The sequence below is a fragment of the Myiozetetes cayanensis genome, unplaced genomic scaffold, assembly GCF_022539395.1.
Source record: "Myiozetetes cayanensis isolate MyiCay16 unplaced genomic scaffold, myiCay2020 scf9, whole genome shotgun sequence".
NCBI lineage: Eukaryota > Metazoa > Chordata > Aves > Passeriformes > Tyrannidae > Myiozetetes > Myiozetetes cayanensis.
In genome coordinates this window covers 33,851,354-33,865,350 of record NW_026088185.1, presented here as the reverse complement: position 1 = coordinate 33,865,350, position 13,997 = coordinate 33,851,354, and the positions used below count along the sequence as shown (strand labels likewise).

At 34.5% G+C, this 13,997-nt stretch overlaps 1 protein-coding gene across 7 annotated transcripts in view; it reads left to right on the top strand.

Annotated features, from left to right (window-relative positions):
- The window catches only part of LRP1B (LDL receptor related protein 1B), a 670,422-nt gene that overhangs the window by 529,367 nt on the left and 127,058 nt on the right, over positions 1 to 13,997 (top strand). For all 7 annotated transcript variants that reach the window (XM_050339267.1, XM_050339266.1, XM_050339263.1 and 4 more), the window contains 4 exons: positions 766 to 955; positions 2,358 to 2,562; positions 11,914 to 12,106; positions 12,580 to 12,705. In XM_050339267.1, the coding sequence (XP_050195224.1) occupies positions 766 to 955; positions 2,358 to 2,562; positions 11,914 to 12,106; positions 12,580 to 12,705 (714 nt within the window). The remainder of the gene's footprint in view (positions 1 to 765; positions 956 to 2,357; positions 2,563 to 11,913; positions 12,107 to 12,579; positions 12,706 to 13,997) is intronic.

The following is a 13,997-nucleotide window of genomic DNA, read 5'->3' as shown; positions in this document are numbered from 1 at the left end:
TCCTGTAGCAATTATAAGATAATGGTAGGAAATAATTACTCCTATTCCTCACAATCTGTCCTTTTTATATATTGGGACCAGATAGAATTTATCTTTTCTGGACATTAAATATATGGTCTAGTTTCTTATTAATATTTTCTTTTCTTTCTAACTCACAGTTTATGTTGAATGAAAGAGTGTGTTATTATGGCTTATTAAAATAATATATTGATGTTGAGACCTTCAGAGTTGGCATTTCTTCAGTGTATTTCAGGTGTTTAACAAAAACTCACACAGTTAATAACGATGGGACACTTTGATCACTATTAATGTAATGTGTATCTGTGCCAGAAAATACGTTGAAAGATTATACTAAATAATAAAAGTATATCATGAAAGCATCCCAAGACTTGGTTTAAGTCATATTTGGAGATGTGACTAAATTATTGCTGTCTTGAATAAATGCTTGTTATTTCTAATATGTCATCTGGGGACAGTGTACTGAAAATGTTAATGATTGTTAGAATAGACCAAAATAGTACAGAGTTGTTGACAGTGGTCTTGTTCTCTAGTTTTCTTTTTTAATTTAAATTTACAAAAAACATTTTAAGATTTTGATTCCAATTCAAAAAAAGTAATCAGCAGAAATTATAAAAGAATTGACAGACTCAGGCTGAAATAGCTGAACTCTGCGAGTCTGCAGGATCAACCCTGAGAAGAGAAATAAAAACAAACATCTTCTGAGCAGGCGTTTTATTTGCTCTGTCTGTAACCATCTTCTTCCAGATGTTGGGTCAGTGGAGGGACTTGCTTATCACAGAGCTTGGGACACCCTGTACTGGACCAGTTCAACCACATCCTCCATCACGAGACACACGGTTGACCAGAGGCGTCGAGGGGCTTTCAACCGGGAAGCCGTAATAACCATGTCGGAGGATGATCATCCACACGTGTTGGCTCTGGATGAGTGCCAAAAGTATGTATTGCACCTTTCTTGCCAGATTTTAATTTTGACCCAGTGCCAAGCAGCAGTTCTTCATTTCACAGTCAGCTAATGCTCTGAAAAACTAATACCTACAAATGTAAAGTTGGTTTCTTCATTTAGGAGACAACTGTTAGTATATTTTATAAAGCAATTGCTAGAATTAAGGTGCAACAATTTACATGTTTTCATGTTTCAAATAACCATTACATTTTCATGGACTGTTAAAAAATTCAAGCTGCTTTTCTTAAAAGTAAGGTAAATGCAAATTAATGACTGGTTGTTTTAGGGATTTCATCAGACACGTTACTCTTATTGCTTAAATTAAAAAAAAAAATAAATATTTACAGAAAGGAATCTGAGTTTCTTGTGTGCAAATTATAGGCCCACATGATTAACACAGAAATCAGTGTACTATAAAAGTATATAAGGACAACATCCTGCAAAGAAGCCTTAGTTCTCTTCTGGCCACTCTCAGGAAGACTGTGTTTCTTAGTAAAATATTGGGAGAGTTTATATTTCTGCTCCTATTAATAAATGTCTTAAAAATTTGAGGTACTTTAATTCTGGAAAAAAGACAATCTGCTTTTTCTGCTTCTTGTAACTGTCTCCCCTTTGGGGAGGCTAGGGTCCATTAATTCCTAGTTAAATCCCATTTTTAGATTGGTAGCTGAATGTACAATGTTGCATGAGTAGTCAAGGATGAGTAGTCAAGGTTATTTCCACGTGTGACTTCATGTCCTGTTTATGCAAATTAAGAGTTTATGCTGTATTGTAAAATATGTTTACCCAGGTATCATAAATAAACCACCTGAATACTGATGGAGATTGTAATAAGAGGATGGGCAGGTTCTGATCAGTCTGTGAATTACATCCACAGCTCATTCCAGAATATTTGTCCCCCCTTGTAAACTGTAACAGGGGGCTGAATGAGCCTCCTGTAGAGCACATTAATGTGACTTTCTTCCCACAATCAATCTTCTGCATCCCAGTCCTTTGGTCTGTATCACAGTTCTAATATGGGAAAAGCTCTAGGTTAATTTCACTGTTAAAAATTACTAATGTACACATTAACAGAATTAAGTTTATATCGTTCCACATCTTATATCTCTCTGTAATGGTTTATTAGCATGCAGACATGATCAGAATTGAACTGATCTATAAGAGCAAAAAAACACCTCTACTTGTGTACAAATTAATGAGCTGGGAAACTGCTATAATTTATAGGATATTGACTATTAGAGTTTTTTATTCATCACTGATTATCACAATTACTCCTAGATGACATTCAGAGTTGTCTGTGAAGGCATATTTTTTTTTCTATTGCTCATTTCATAGAGAACTAAATTATAAAATGTATCTTATGGTTTTATTTGTTATTTTGATTTTAATACAGCTTAATGTTTTGGACTAACTGGAATGAGCAGCTCCCGAGCATCATGAGATCTACCCTCTCAGGCAAAAATGCACAGGTTATCATTAGTACAGATATTCTGACACCAAATGGACTGACCATTGATCACAGGGCGGAGAAACTTTACTTTTCAGATGGCAGCTTGGGAAAAATCGAGAGGTGTGAATATGATGGATCACAAAGATATGTAAGTAAAACAAAATTCCTGAATATACTCATTGTAAATCTGTTTGCTTGCATTTTTAGCATCCTTAAAGTGAAAATGTTACAGAGAGTTCATTAGTTGCCTAAGTTTCTCCCAGTATTGGTTGTATACTAGATTTAAAGCTTAAAACTATTTTGAACTACAAATAATGCTCTATATTTGCTCAGAATTTTTTTTCTGTGATGCTTGAGTGTTACAGGACAATTTTTTTTCCTTTTTTTAACTGTACATTTTCAGATCTCTTGAACTCCTTTACTCTTTCATCATAATACTTTTGGTCCTTGAGTGCCCTCTTAGTTTCAGCTCAAGTAGACCTTTTACCAGGAATATATTGAAGGCAGTTGGTCTGTGCGTGAGGTTTTGTTGCGTGTTTAGTACTACACTTCTCATATTTCATGAAATCTTCCTTTCAGGGATTTTGAACCTCCCAAAGTTCAGGATAAAATGAATGAAGGGCGTGTTCTGGCTTGTATTCCATTCCTAGCCATAAAAGTCAGTGTTCATTATCTCACTTTGGTATCTATTAACTTTAAAAAAGCCCTTCATATGCAGTATAAAAGCTTAAGAAATATTTTTGCATCCTAAATGACAATGTTTGCATTGTTTTTCTGGAGTCTTATCCAGAAGTTCCACACCTTGTTTAGACAAAATTTTCTTATCAGAACAAAATAAGAGAGCCAGGCTCGTAACAGCATGTAGTTTTGCATAATTTTCCTTTTGTTTTCATTTGTAAAAATTAACCACAGCTCACTAATGTTTTCAGAAGCAGTAAATGTATCAGAACCTGGACAAACCAAAGCTAGAAGGATTTTAAAGTTTACAGTCTCTGACTATATATTTACTGTGAAAATCAATTATCTCTCTCAGTTAACAGACAGAAGGCTGTTCGGGGGTTTTCTTTGGAATTTTGTGTCTGCTTTGTCATTTGGGAGATAAAAACAGGATGTTTTTCTGAAATTCTGATTCCATTCCATCCTCATCAAGTATATCCAGTCTTATTCCTGACCATTTTGAATAATTATTTATTTGGAAATTACGTCAGTTCTCTACCACATAAAAGTATTTTTCAAATGGTGTTCTTCAGGGATTTGTTACCATCTTATAATGCATATATAAGGAGTACATATAGGGATGAATATAGGGAGAGGAAAGAACCCATTTTTTTCTGATACTTGTCAGCTTTCTCAACTATTTCTTTTGCAGGACTTGTATCATAATTTGAAAGTTCTAATATAATACGTTATCCTTCTCTTGACTTCCTGTCCTTTATTTCTATTTTGCTATCTGTTTTGAAGACTGACAGTAAATTAGAGGATTTTTTTGGCTGTTACTCCATCCCATGTATTAATGTACATTATTATGATTGTAAATGGCAAACTGTCTTGAAGTAAAGTTCATTGATCAATTAAAAATGTGTATTTAGAAGACACAAACCACTTTTATTTCTTTCATGAGTAGAAAGCTGTGCTAATGTTTCTTTGTGTGTGCCTGCAAGCTTATTTCTTAAGTTCCCAGAGCTTAAGGAAGTACAGAAAAAGTTATATACATTTTGTAAATAATCTGAGGATTTGCTTTGCTTATGTACATTACCATCTCTATGTATGAAGTTACTTGTCTACTTCACTACTATTTTTTGTCATGTTTATTAGGGAAAAGAGAGAAATGTCTCACTTATATCACAAATAATGAGTAATTTTTAAAGTAATTTCATCTTCTATGCTTACTTCAAAAATTTTCCCTGAAAATAACTCTTCCTACATTGGATATTCTCTTCTTCCTCTTCCAGTTTGAGAGGAATTCCTAAATTATTTTCTTATGCTTTTTTTTCCAGTTAAAATTATTTTTTCCTATTTATTTTGGCTCTATTTCCACTTTTTGATGTATAGCTCTGACTTGCACTACTGTACTTGTACTACTTGTATTACTGTTCTTTTTCATTTTGCAATCATTTTTAGTTTTACTGATCCTGTTTTACGTAAGGTTTTGAATTTGCTGTCAGTTAAGTACAAGGTAATTAGTAGATATTTAAACAGTTTGAGTTCATCTTTGCAGAGGGTATAACAACATAGGCATCACAAACATGAGATGGGACACGATGCAACTTAGTTACAGAAACCACTGCTAAAATCCACTTTTTTATGAGGCCTCTGGCTTTCAATTTGCATTAGCAAGATAAATTTGGTAATTCCAGATAAACTAGTACCAGATAAACTGGTAATTCAGTTTTCTCAGCCACTGAACATTGAAATGCTCAATATTCCTACTATGTGACCTTTTGGTTTGGCTTTCTGTCATTTTAACTCTTCTTCCCAATTACATAAACAAGAAAGCTCCTGCCAGCAATAAGCTGAGTCCATCACGATCTTCTGAAGACTTTTTGGGAGGTCTGTTGTGTTACCTATACATGGATATGCTACTGTTAATTGTCCTGCACTGATACTTGTATTGGGATAATCAGTTAATTCTACTGTCAAAAACACTGATCTGAGTACTCACTTTTCCTGCATTCGTTAAATGAAGGTTGTCATACCAGGAAATTGTCATACCCAGCAGGCTGCTAGTACTTGCCTCACCAGCAGCACTTCAGCAGAGTTGCGGATCACCCTTTAGATGAATTCTTACCGATACAAGTAATGCCAGAATCCAACCTGGTAATTGCATTATTGATTTCGTGAAACAATATTTCCAGGGCAGTTGTTTTACTTCTTTCACATGCTGTCCAGCCTGACAAGGTCTCTGGTGTCTGTGACACTGGGAGAATGCAAGTAATGATCATTTCACTGTTCTGGTGATCTGAGCTTCTTTAGGGTGTTTTGGCGTGGTCCTGCCATCAACCACCTGTCAACAAGAGTTTAAACAGATTACCCTTGTCCTCACTATCTCTGCTCCGTTGCTCTCCAGTTTCAGTTAGGTTAACAAAGGTAGAAATTGGGTAGTAGAACATGAAAGTCTAATAGTAATGTAATGAATTTTCTTCCAAACAGCAGCTTCTTTCTTCATTCCACTCACCACAATAATCTAGTACAATGAATGAGTAGAAAATCATTTAGCAGTATTGAACTGACTCTTTTAAGTGGATTGTAAGAGTTTATTGATTTTGTGTTGAGCTGATATGTTAATACTAGCATTAAAAAACTAGTATTGGCTGCTGGAATACTCTTTCCAGTTTGGAAATTTCTTTGTTACATTTTTTTCCTTTTTATTACCTAAAAGAAATAAAGGTGATTGTGGGGTTTTTTTCAAACATTTCTCATTCTGCTCTGTCAGATCTTCCTGCTTGAAAAGCAAAAGTGGCAATTATTCTTTTTTTCACAATCACTCCCCCATTTTCTTCCATTTTTGCTCCTGCCCTCAGTTGGATTTAATATTGTGGCCACAACTGTTTTTAGCTGCTTAGTGCTGTGATTATAACATTTTGTTCATGAACACAGAGACTGAGCCAACAGCAAATAAAGCTGATTTCATGTTTTAGACTTATTTTCCAATAAATTGTCAGGTACTTTGATTTTTTTTTTCCTTTTCTTGTTCAGTGTTCTCTAACATTTTACATGTGAAGAACTAGAAAGATAGTTAAATTCCTGTAAAGGGATGTCTGTCTGGTTGTTTTCTAACATCCACGTTGGAATGTTTTGGTCTCAGTTATAGTTTTGTGGGCCCACAAGTGTGATTTGTTAGAATCAGTAAGGGTTTAGAGGTGTTTCTGGTAATTATAATCTTCATGTAATTGCAACATGCCAGGAACTGTAGCTTTCTGTTTCTAAAATATACGTTTTAATTCTGCTGAATTTCTGTATTAAAGCAATTAAACAATTTCCATACTTGGTTTCTGTTATGTTCAGAAACATTTTATCACATCTGTTCTTCAAACTGCTAAATGCAGAAATGGAAGCTATAAGTATGGCTATGCATTTCTTAAATACTTGAGTTTATAATTAACAGCTAAAATTACTTTTCATGCATTATATTTCTTTGTGGTAGAAATATTATTGGGGAAAATAGAGTAATTTTGGTCAGTTCTGAGTAGGTCTTCATGATGACATCAATGTTACCTTGAAAAGTGACTGAATAACTCACTAAGGCAGGATAAAAGTGAGATCAACCAAGGTAGTTAGAACAAAGAGAAATCATGCAAAATATTAATAATTTTAAGTGCAGAATTTCCGACTCCATTAAAATCAGAATGTGCTGAAAATCTTAAAAAATATTCTCACCAGGATCTGAACGTGAGCAGTTACAAAAAGATTCAGGTCCTGAATGTGATTCTGGGTTCAAGAACCACACTGCTGTATTCTCTGTGTAATAATAAACAATCAGATGTGAAAACTAACCTGAAGGAAAATCATGTCAACTAGAAGGCAAATATTTTAATAAGCTTGGGTGGTTGCCTAGAAAAAAAAAATGAAATTGAGCCTGCTTTCCATACAGAAATCACTCAGTTTCTACCGCTTCCCTGTGATGTTTTTAGATGGCATTAGAAACAGTAATAGTGGAGGAACAAGAAATGCCAATAAAAATTGATGTTGTTAGCACATGCACAATTTACAACCTAGACATTTAAGTTCATTGCCTTTCCTATTTCCACCTATTATAATAGTTAGGGGAGCAAGAGTTATGTTCTGGGCTTTTTAATCAATTCCTCTTTCTAGATTAGTATAGATATTCTTGGCAATTAATGGTACTAGAAGTGAAGTGGACTGTTTAAATGTTCTCTGTCCAATAATATTAATACAGTTGTTGTAGCAGGAATATTCTATTCCTGATCCCTTTCTCCTGCAGATATGACTAAAAGAGTATTTGTTTCTCAGCTTTCCAAATCTCCACATTTCCCTTTAACATCGATCTGAAGAAACCCCAAACCAATGCAGAGCAGTGAAACACCCACCCCCTGCTTAGTGAGTTGTTTTTCTAGGGAGTTCACTCCACTGACATTGATGAGTTGCTTTCTTTCAGTAGTTCTGTAAAGTATTGCTAAGATCAAACCTAATGAAAGTTATTCCCTAGCCAAAGGCAAAAAAATCCTCTAATCCCTGAGAGGTAGAGTGCTGGTTGACACAGATCCACCACTTTTAGTTTGAGACTGTTTGCTGAAATATCTTGAATGTCCAGTGTTTATAGCCTGGTTGAAATTAACTTAAAGAAGGAATTAGTGGAAAGATAAAACTCATCTCTAAGACTATGGAGAATAGGATTATTTATAATACCTCAGGATCCCCAAAAATTCTAGGATATTGAAGTAAATGTAATATTAGATGAAGTTCGTAATTTATGATGTTGAAAATAAGTATTGTGACAATTATATGTGTGTAGTTTCAAAGAACACGGTTAACACAGTTGTAATTTTCAGAGCTGTGTACTTTGCATTCCAATGGAAAAGAAAAATACAGGCCTGTTACAGTTGCTTAATCTGTCATTTAACTGAACTTCAAATCAAGGAGAAGCTGGAACACTGCAAATTCAGCACTGCAGTTTGGTGTCCAGTGCCTTAGAAGTTCATTGCCAACATGGAGGAACACAAATGAATTGCTGAGGAGGAAGCACTTCTGATTTTGTCACACTGTTCTTGGATAATTCTTCAGAAAGGGGATCTTGTTGTTCTTGGTAAATGTGGTATTCTAATATATCTTCTCTATCTTTTGCTATGGGACTACTATTCGAGTTATTTAGCAGGCATTTTTGAAAGAAAAAATAATTGAAACCAAAATCCATGCATTAAAGCTATGACAACGATGAAAATAGGGTCTTCTATCAAGCCAATCAACAAAAAGCATGATTCTTTTTAGTAGGCTGTGACAGTGATTGGCACTGTTCTTTCAAAAACCCAGCATAAACCTAGAGTAAAAATTTCTTCTAATTTCATTTGTGGTAGCAGAAATCTTCAGTACCAAATTTCTTTCTTTTGTCTTTAACATCCACTTCCACTTCTGGTTAACATTTTTAAGAACAGTATTCATAGCTTAATAATAAATGTGGGATACTGGCTTATGCTTTTAATTTTAAACAATGAAATACATTAGATAATTTTGACTAATGTAGTATTCTGTATAAGTCGGTCCAGTTAAAATGAGCTTTCTGATATTGATCTAAAATGTTATTTATTTTTAAATTAATGGTATTGCTTTTATTCTTGTAAAATGGTTTTATAATGTAGCTAACTTTAAATTGTCATTATATTTTAACATTTTTAAATGCAATTTTCTGTAGTGGAATTTTTATTTTGTTATAGACATCTACAGAGGTTTGGATAGCTTTTGAAAAGTGAAGAGCCTTAAGAAACAATTAGAAGTTTTTTTAGATAGTCCTACCCATTTATTAAACATTTTGAAAAGCGAAGTATTGTCAATAAGCCATTCTTAGAGTTAAAATACGTAAAAGCAACTCATATTTAAATCTGGTCCATTACCTTTAGGCACTGCTTTTTAAAAAAAGAAAGACAGTATTTCTTTAAAAGTTGAGTGTAGTCATGAGAAGAACCATTATGAGTCTCGTTCTTACTGACAATCTAATAATAGTTTTATATAAATCATCCAAATTACATTATTCTGGAAGAAATTGTCTACCTGACATGTCTACCTGGCTGGCTCCTCCCCTTTTTCAGTCATGTTTTTCTGGAGAAACTGCCACACTTATCTCAAATTAGAGCAGCTATATGTTAAAACAAAAACTCTCTGGACAACTTAAAAGAATAAAGAATCACAGTGCAAATTAAATTGTCTTCCAGCTTCTGAATCTCCCCATCCATCCCACCCCTCCTGTCTCCTCATCTCTTTAGAGGAACCAGAGAAAACTTTACGTTTGTTACTCAGAACTTGAAGTATCTGCTGTAACTGGATGTTGGTATCACTTAGAATTAAAACATGTGATGTACTATTGGCTGTGTCTGTCTTCCACTGATTCAGGTGGAAGGGGCGGTAGGGAGGTCTTGTTCAGGTTTTCTTAATTTTTTAAAATTGTACTTGGACTTTAAAAAAAAATTGTTACAGTTTTCAGTGTTTTTCTGTAAATTAGATTGTTTAGGATGTTAAAAGGGCTGTAAAGTTGGCCAAAACCTCATAGATATATGAACTCTTTATTTTGGATGCTGGAATAAAACCAGTGTCCTTGGATAGGGCTGTGACATAATGGAGGAGGTGAAATGCTATGAGCACTAGTGAACAAATGTTTTGGATGTTTGTTCCTGTGACACTTTATTTGGATCTCAACTCTCCCAAGGCTGAACAGCAGTGATCAGTCTGTGATTAATTTACATTGTGTTGTTACTATCTGAGAAAAGCTGTGACAGTGTTACTGAGCACAGAAAACTGAACTTCTTTAGCACTGATTGTGACCACAAAATCCTTCCAATTTTCACTTTTTCATGGAGCAAAAATATGGGATTGCAGACTCTTCATGGCCAGGTTTCATACAGATCTTTCAGAAACACATGATTTTTTTATTATTTTTTCGTGGAATGTCTGAATATGAATAGCACAGGATTTTAAGAACATATTATGAAAAGTGTCTTACAGTAAATGTGCACAATTACAGAAGAAATCTTTTGCCATACATTCCCATCTATCTTTTAATGCTTTTAATTTTGGAAAAAGGTTGGTTAGAGAAAAGTTGTCCTCTTGGGATATTTATCAGTAAGAAAAATCTTTCCAGGAAAAAGGGTTTTCTAGTCAGACTGTCTTTAAAATATGCAGAAATATAAATTGTGCATAGTAATGTAGAATTTGTTATAATGATCTGATTAATATAAGTAATTTTGATATTCTGTCAGTATAAGTGAGTTTAAACATGGCCAGGAGTGCTCCTGTGCACTGGACTAGAAATATTTGTGTTGGCAAATCGTTGTAATACTCTGGGCAGGGAACTTGACATAGGTGTGAACAAAATGCCCCTGGAGCATTCCTTGGTATTGAATCCTTCAGAGTTAGGGCACCTTCCTGACCTCCAAGGCGTAGCTGTAGCAGCAAAAATGGGGGCTTTTATTTCACAGAACTAAATTTGGATGTCCTGTTTAATAGGTCTATTTTTTTACCTGAAGAGGAAGGCTTCCTCCCCCTGCAATCACTTATTTAATTATTAAGTATGGGATCGACCATTACTACTTCTTTCTCATTACAGCATTTTTCAAATAGCATCCACTTTCACTTAGGCTGAGGAGTGAGCAGAGCACCATCCCCTGGGCAGGTGTGCAGTCAGCAGGAATAGCTCAGATTCGTCACATGTGCTGGGTTCATGGAGATTTCCATGAAATCCTATTGGTTTTATAAAGGCCCTTTGGGAAGGGGGATAAAGGACACAAAGCAGATGGAAAAACCATGGTGATCTAAGTAGAGATATGGGTTGAGAACTGATGCTTTAAGAAGAGTGATTTCTATTGTGTTGTTAAAAGATGTTATTTTTCTGGTTTTATCACAATTTCCCTACAAAAAGTAGTACATAGACACAGAATTTTATTTTTGTTTTGCTAGCCTGGGTCAGAACTGATCCCACTTTATGATGAATATACGTGAGTTACTATTTTTCTAGAGAAACCTGGAAGAATACAATTCAATAAGAATATTCAGTATTATTTATCTTCATTATCTAATGGAGAAGTATTAACCCCCTTCCAAATAACTCTTTTCAGCCAAAATTAAATTTTCAACTAGAAAACTCATTAAAAATGTGTCATATTCTTCAGAACAGAAACTGTACATGTGAAATTTTTAATTCTAAAACATGAAAAGAAAGAACATATATGAAATTGTTTTATAGGATCTGTGATTTAGACTGGGATTAAATTAATTTCTACAGGCTTTTTTCAAACCTTACTATGTAGTGAACTACAATTCGTGTTTTAAACTGATTATTATTATGGTGAGATATTTTTTTTTAATTGGAAAACACAAAACGTTTATTGTCTTGGGTTCAAGATTCTGATGTGATCATATAGTGAGTGCTCTTCGGTTCTGAAACATACTTCTCACTTGGATTCATAAAAACTCTGAATTTTTAGACTTTCAGGTGTGCTGAAAACACCTCTGGTTCACTTTTCTAGGTCAAGTGATTAAGCAGGTACTGTCTTGAGTAGGTATTTTTATAGGCACCTTTAGATAAACTGTGATTTTTTTTTTTTTTTTTATTAAGGAGCAGACACCTGATGTTCTAAATTTGGATGCTTGCAACCTCCTTTTAACACATTTTAAGTGCTGTTATCCCATTTTTTCCAGGTGCTGCAAGTATGGAAGTATGAAGTGTTTTGTCTAAAACTATAAAGTGATGTGAGTCCCAGTTTGCACTTTAAAAACTCCTTATTAAGCAACAACAATTCTTCTCGTGCTTCTCTTCTGTACTTACGCATTTTAGGTAATTGTGAAGTCTGGACCAGGCACGTTTCTCAGCCTGGCTGTGTATGATGAATACATCTTCTGGTCAGATGGGGTGAGGAGAGCTATCCTGCGTTCCAGTAAATACACAGGAGGAGACACCAAAGTTCTTCGTTCTGATATCCCTCATCAGCCAATGGGCATTATTGCTGTTGCCAATGACACCAACAGCTGTAAGTTACAAAGCAAGATGCACTGTTTGCTGAATTCCAGTATCATTCTTTGCAGATATTTTATTTAGTTTTAACCGGGTTAAACCATTTCATGGTGTTTCATAAATCCTTGTGGTTGTAGTAGCTGTTAACTTAGGATGGGGTATAACCTCTTTCCAAGCAAATAAATATTACTGAATGACCATTTTCTGCTGTGAATGTTGTGCTCGATGGGTGCAGTTAAATATTTTCCTGTCAGATTTTGGCAGTTCTGAATGCTGTAGGGTTTTTTAAATTATTATTTTCAAGGTAGCTGTGTTTGTTTATCTTTAGCATGCCAGCAGCTGAGGCACGCTGACATTTTCATCTGACTGATAAAACCTGAATCAATTGCCCGTGAATCTGAGATATGGTGATCTTTGCTCTCTCAAAGACATTGGCCATTGAAGCAAATTTAATAAAACAGAATTCCTCTTTTATCATTTGTTTTTCAGGTGAGTTATCTCCTTGTGCACAAATGAATGGAGGTTGTCATGATTTGTGCCTTCTGACGCCTGACGGGCGAGTGAACTGCTCGTGTAGAGGGGACAGAATTCTGATAGATGATAACAGATGTGTGAGTAAGTAATACTGGCTGACATGATGTTTTCCTATGCTGTGATGCAGTTGCCTATCATAAGACAGTTGGCTCAAGCCATTAATTTTATTGCTTGTATAAACTGTAAAAATTGATCTGGCAATTCAGCATATATCTGGATTTTTTCACTGTTTTGTCTGATAAGGCTTTTTGGGGGTTAAAAAGCATTAATACTCCCCTTAAATCCTTATTATGGTAGTGAGATGCTTTCTTATTCATAGTTAGGATTTTTATATCTCTATCTGAGATAGAAGTGTCTATGTGCATCCATTGGGTCTCTCTGGGCTATATCAGATGAGTTGTTGAAGATGAACCTTAATTGAAGCACTTTTTCCTCACCTATTTGAGGTCAAGGCTGTGTTCATCAGTGGAAGTGAAAGAGGTTCTTCAGATAAATTCTTACACCTGATAATGTGTTATAAAATTATTATGTGGCATTTATATTTTCCAAAAGCATTGCAACTCTAAAAATAGCTCTTAGGTAAAACCATGTTTAAATCTTCATCTAGACCATGATGCAAGATTCTATCTTCTAAATTAATGTTTGGAATGTTTGCAGGAAATGTTGGTCTGAGCTATTAGGAAAAGGAAAAACAAACAAACAAACAAAAAAACCCACTTAGACATTAAATGTTGGGGTTGAGTAACCCAGGAAGGATGGAAATAAGACCACCTACAGTTTAACTGTGAGATCAAAAGTTTCTTTCTTCATAACACGGTTGAGACAGATACTCAATAAAATTGAAATTAGCAATTCCAGCTGATATAAGGAATTATCTGTAATTAGTCTATAAAACTTACTGCTAGTCAAGATTCTTGAGACAAAGCTTCAGTAAAATTCAAAGAGGGATTGGATGGTTATGTGGGTAATGACTACCCTGACTACTCACTTCTCATCAAAGAAACACTTTGAAAGGCATTACAATGCTTTGTTTCTGCAAGATGGAGTTTGAAGCAATCTCTGTAAGGGTGTCCAGTTAGATTTCAAATGAGGGCAGATTATACTATACATACTTTTTTTTTCCCATTTTTTCTAAAGATTGCAGTCTAAGATGCTGAACTAGATGAATTATAATTGCTTAGATCTAAGTTCTTACAATTCTAAAACATGGGAGGAAAAGAGAGAAAAGTAATTGCTGTGATAAATTTAATCAAGATTTAAAAGAATGTACAAATCATAGTTAAGATCAGAGCTCATCTTGTCCAAAATCTGTGTTTTCAGCTCTTCTTTTATATTTTTCTTCATGTTTGAATTAAATCAAGAAGTTCTTTTAA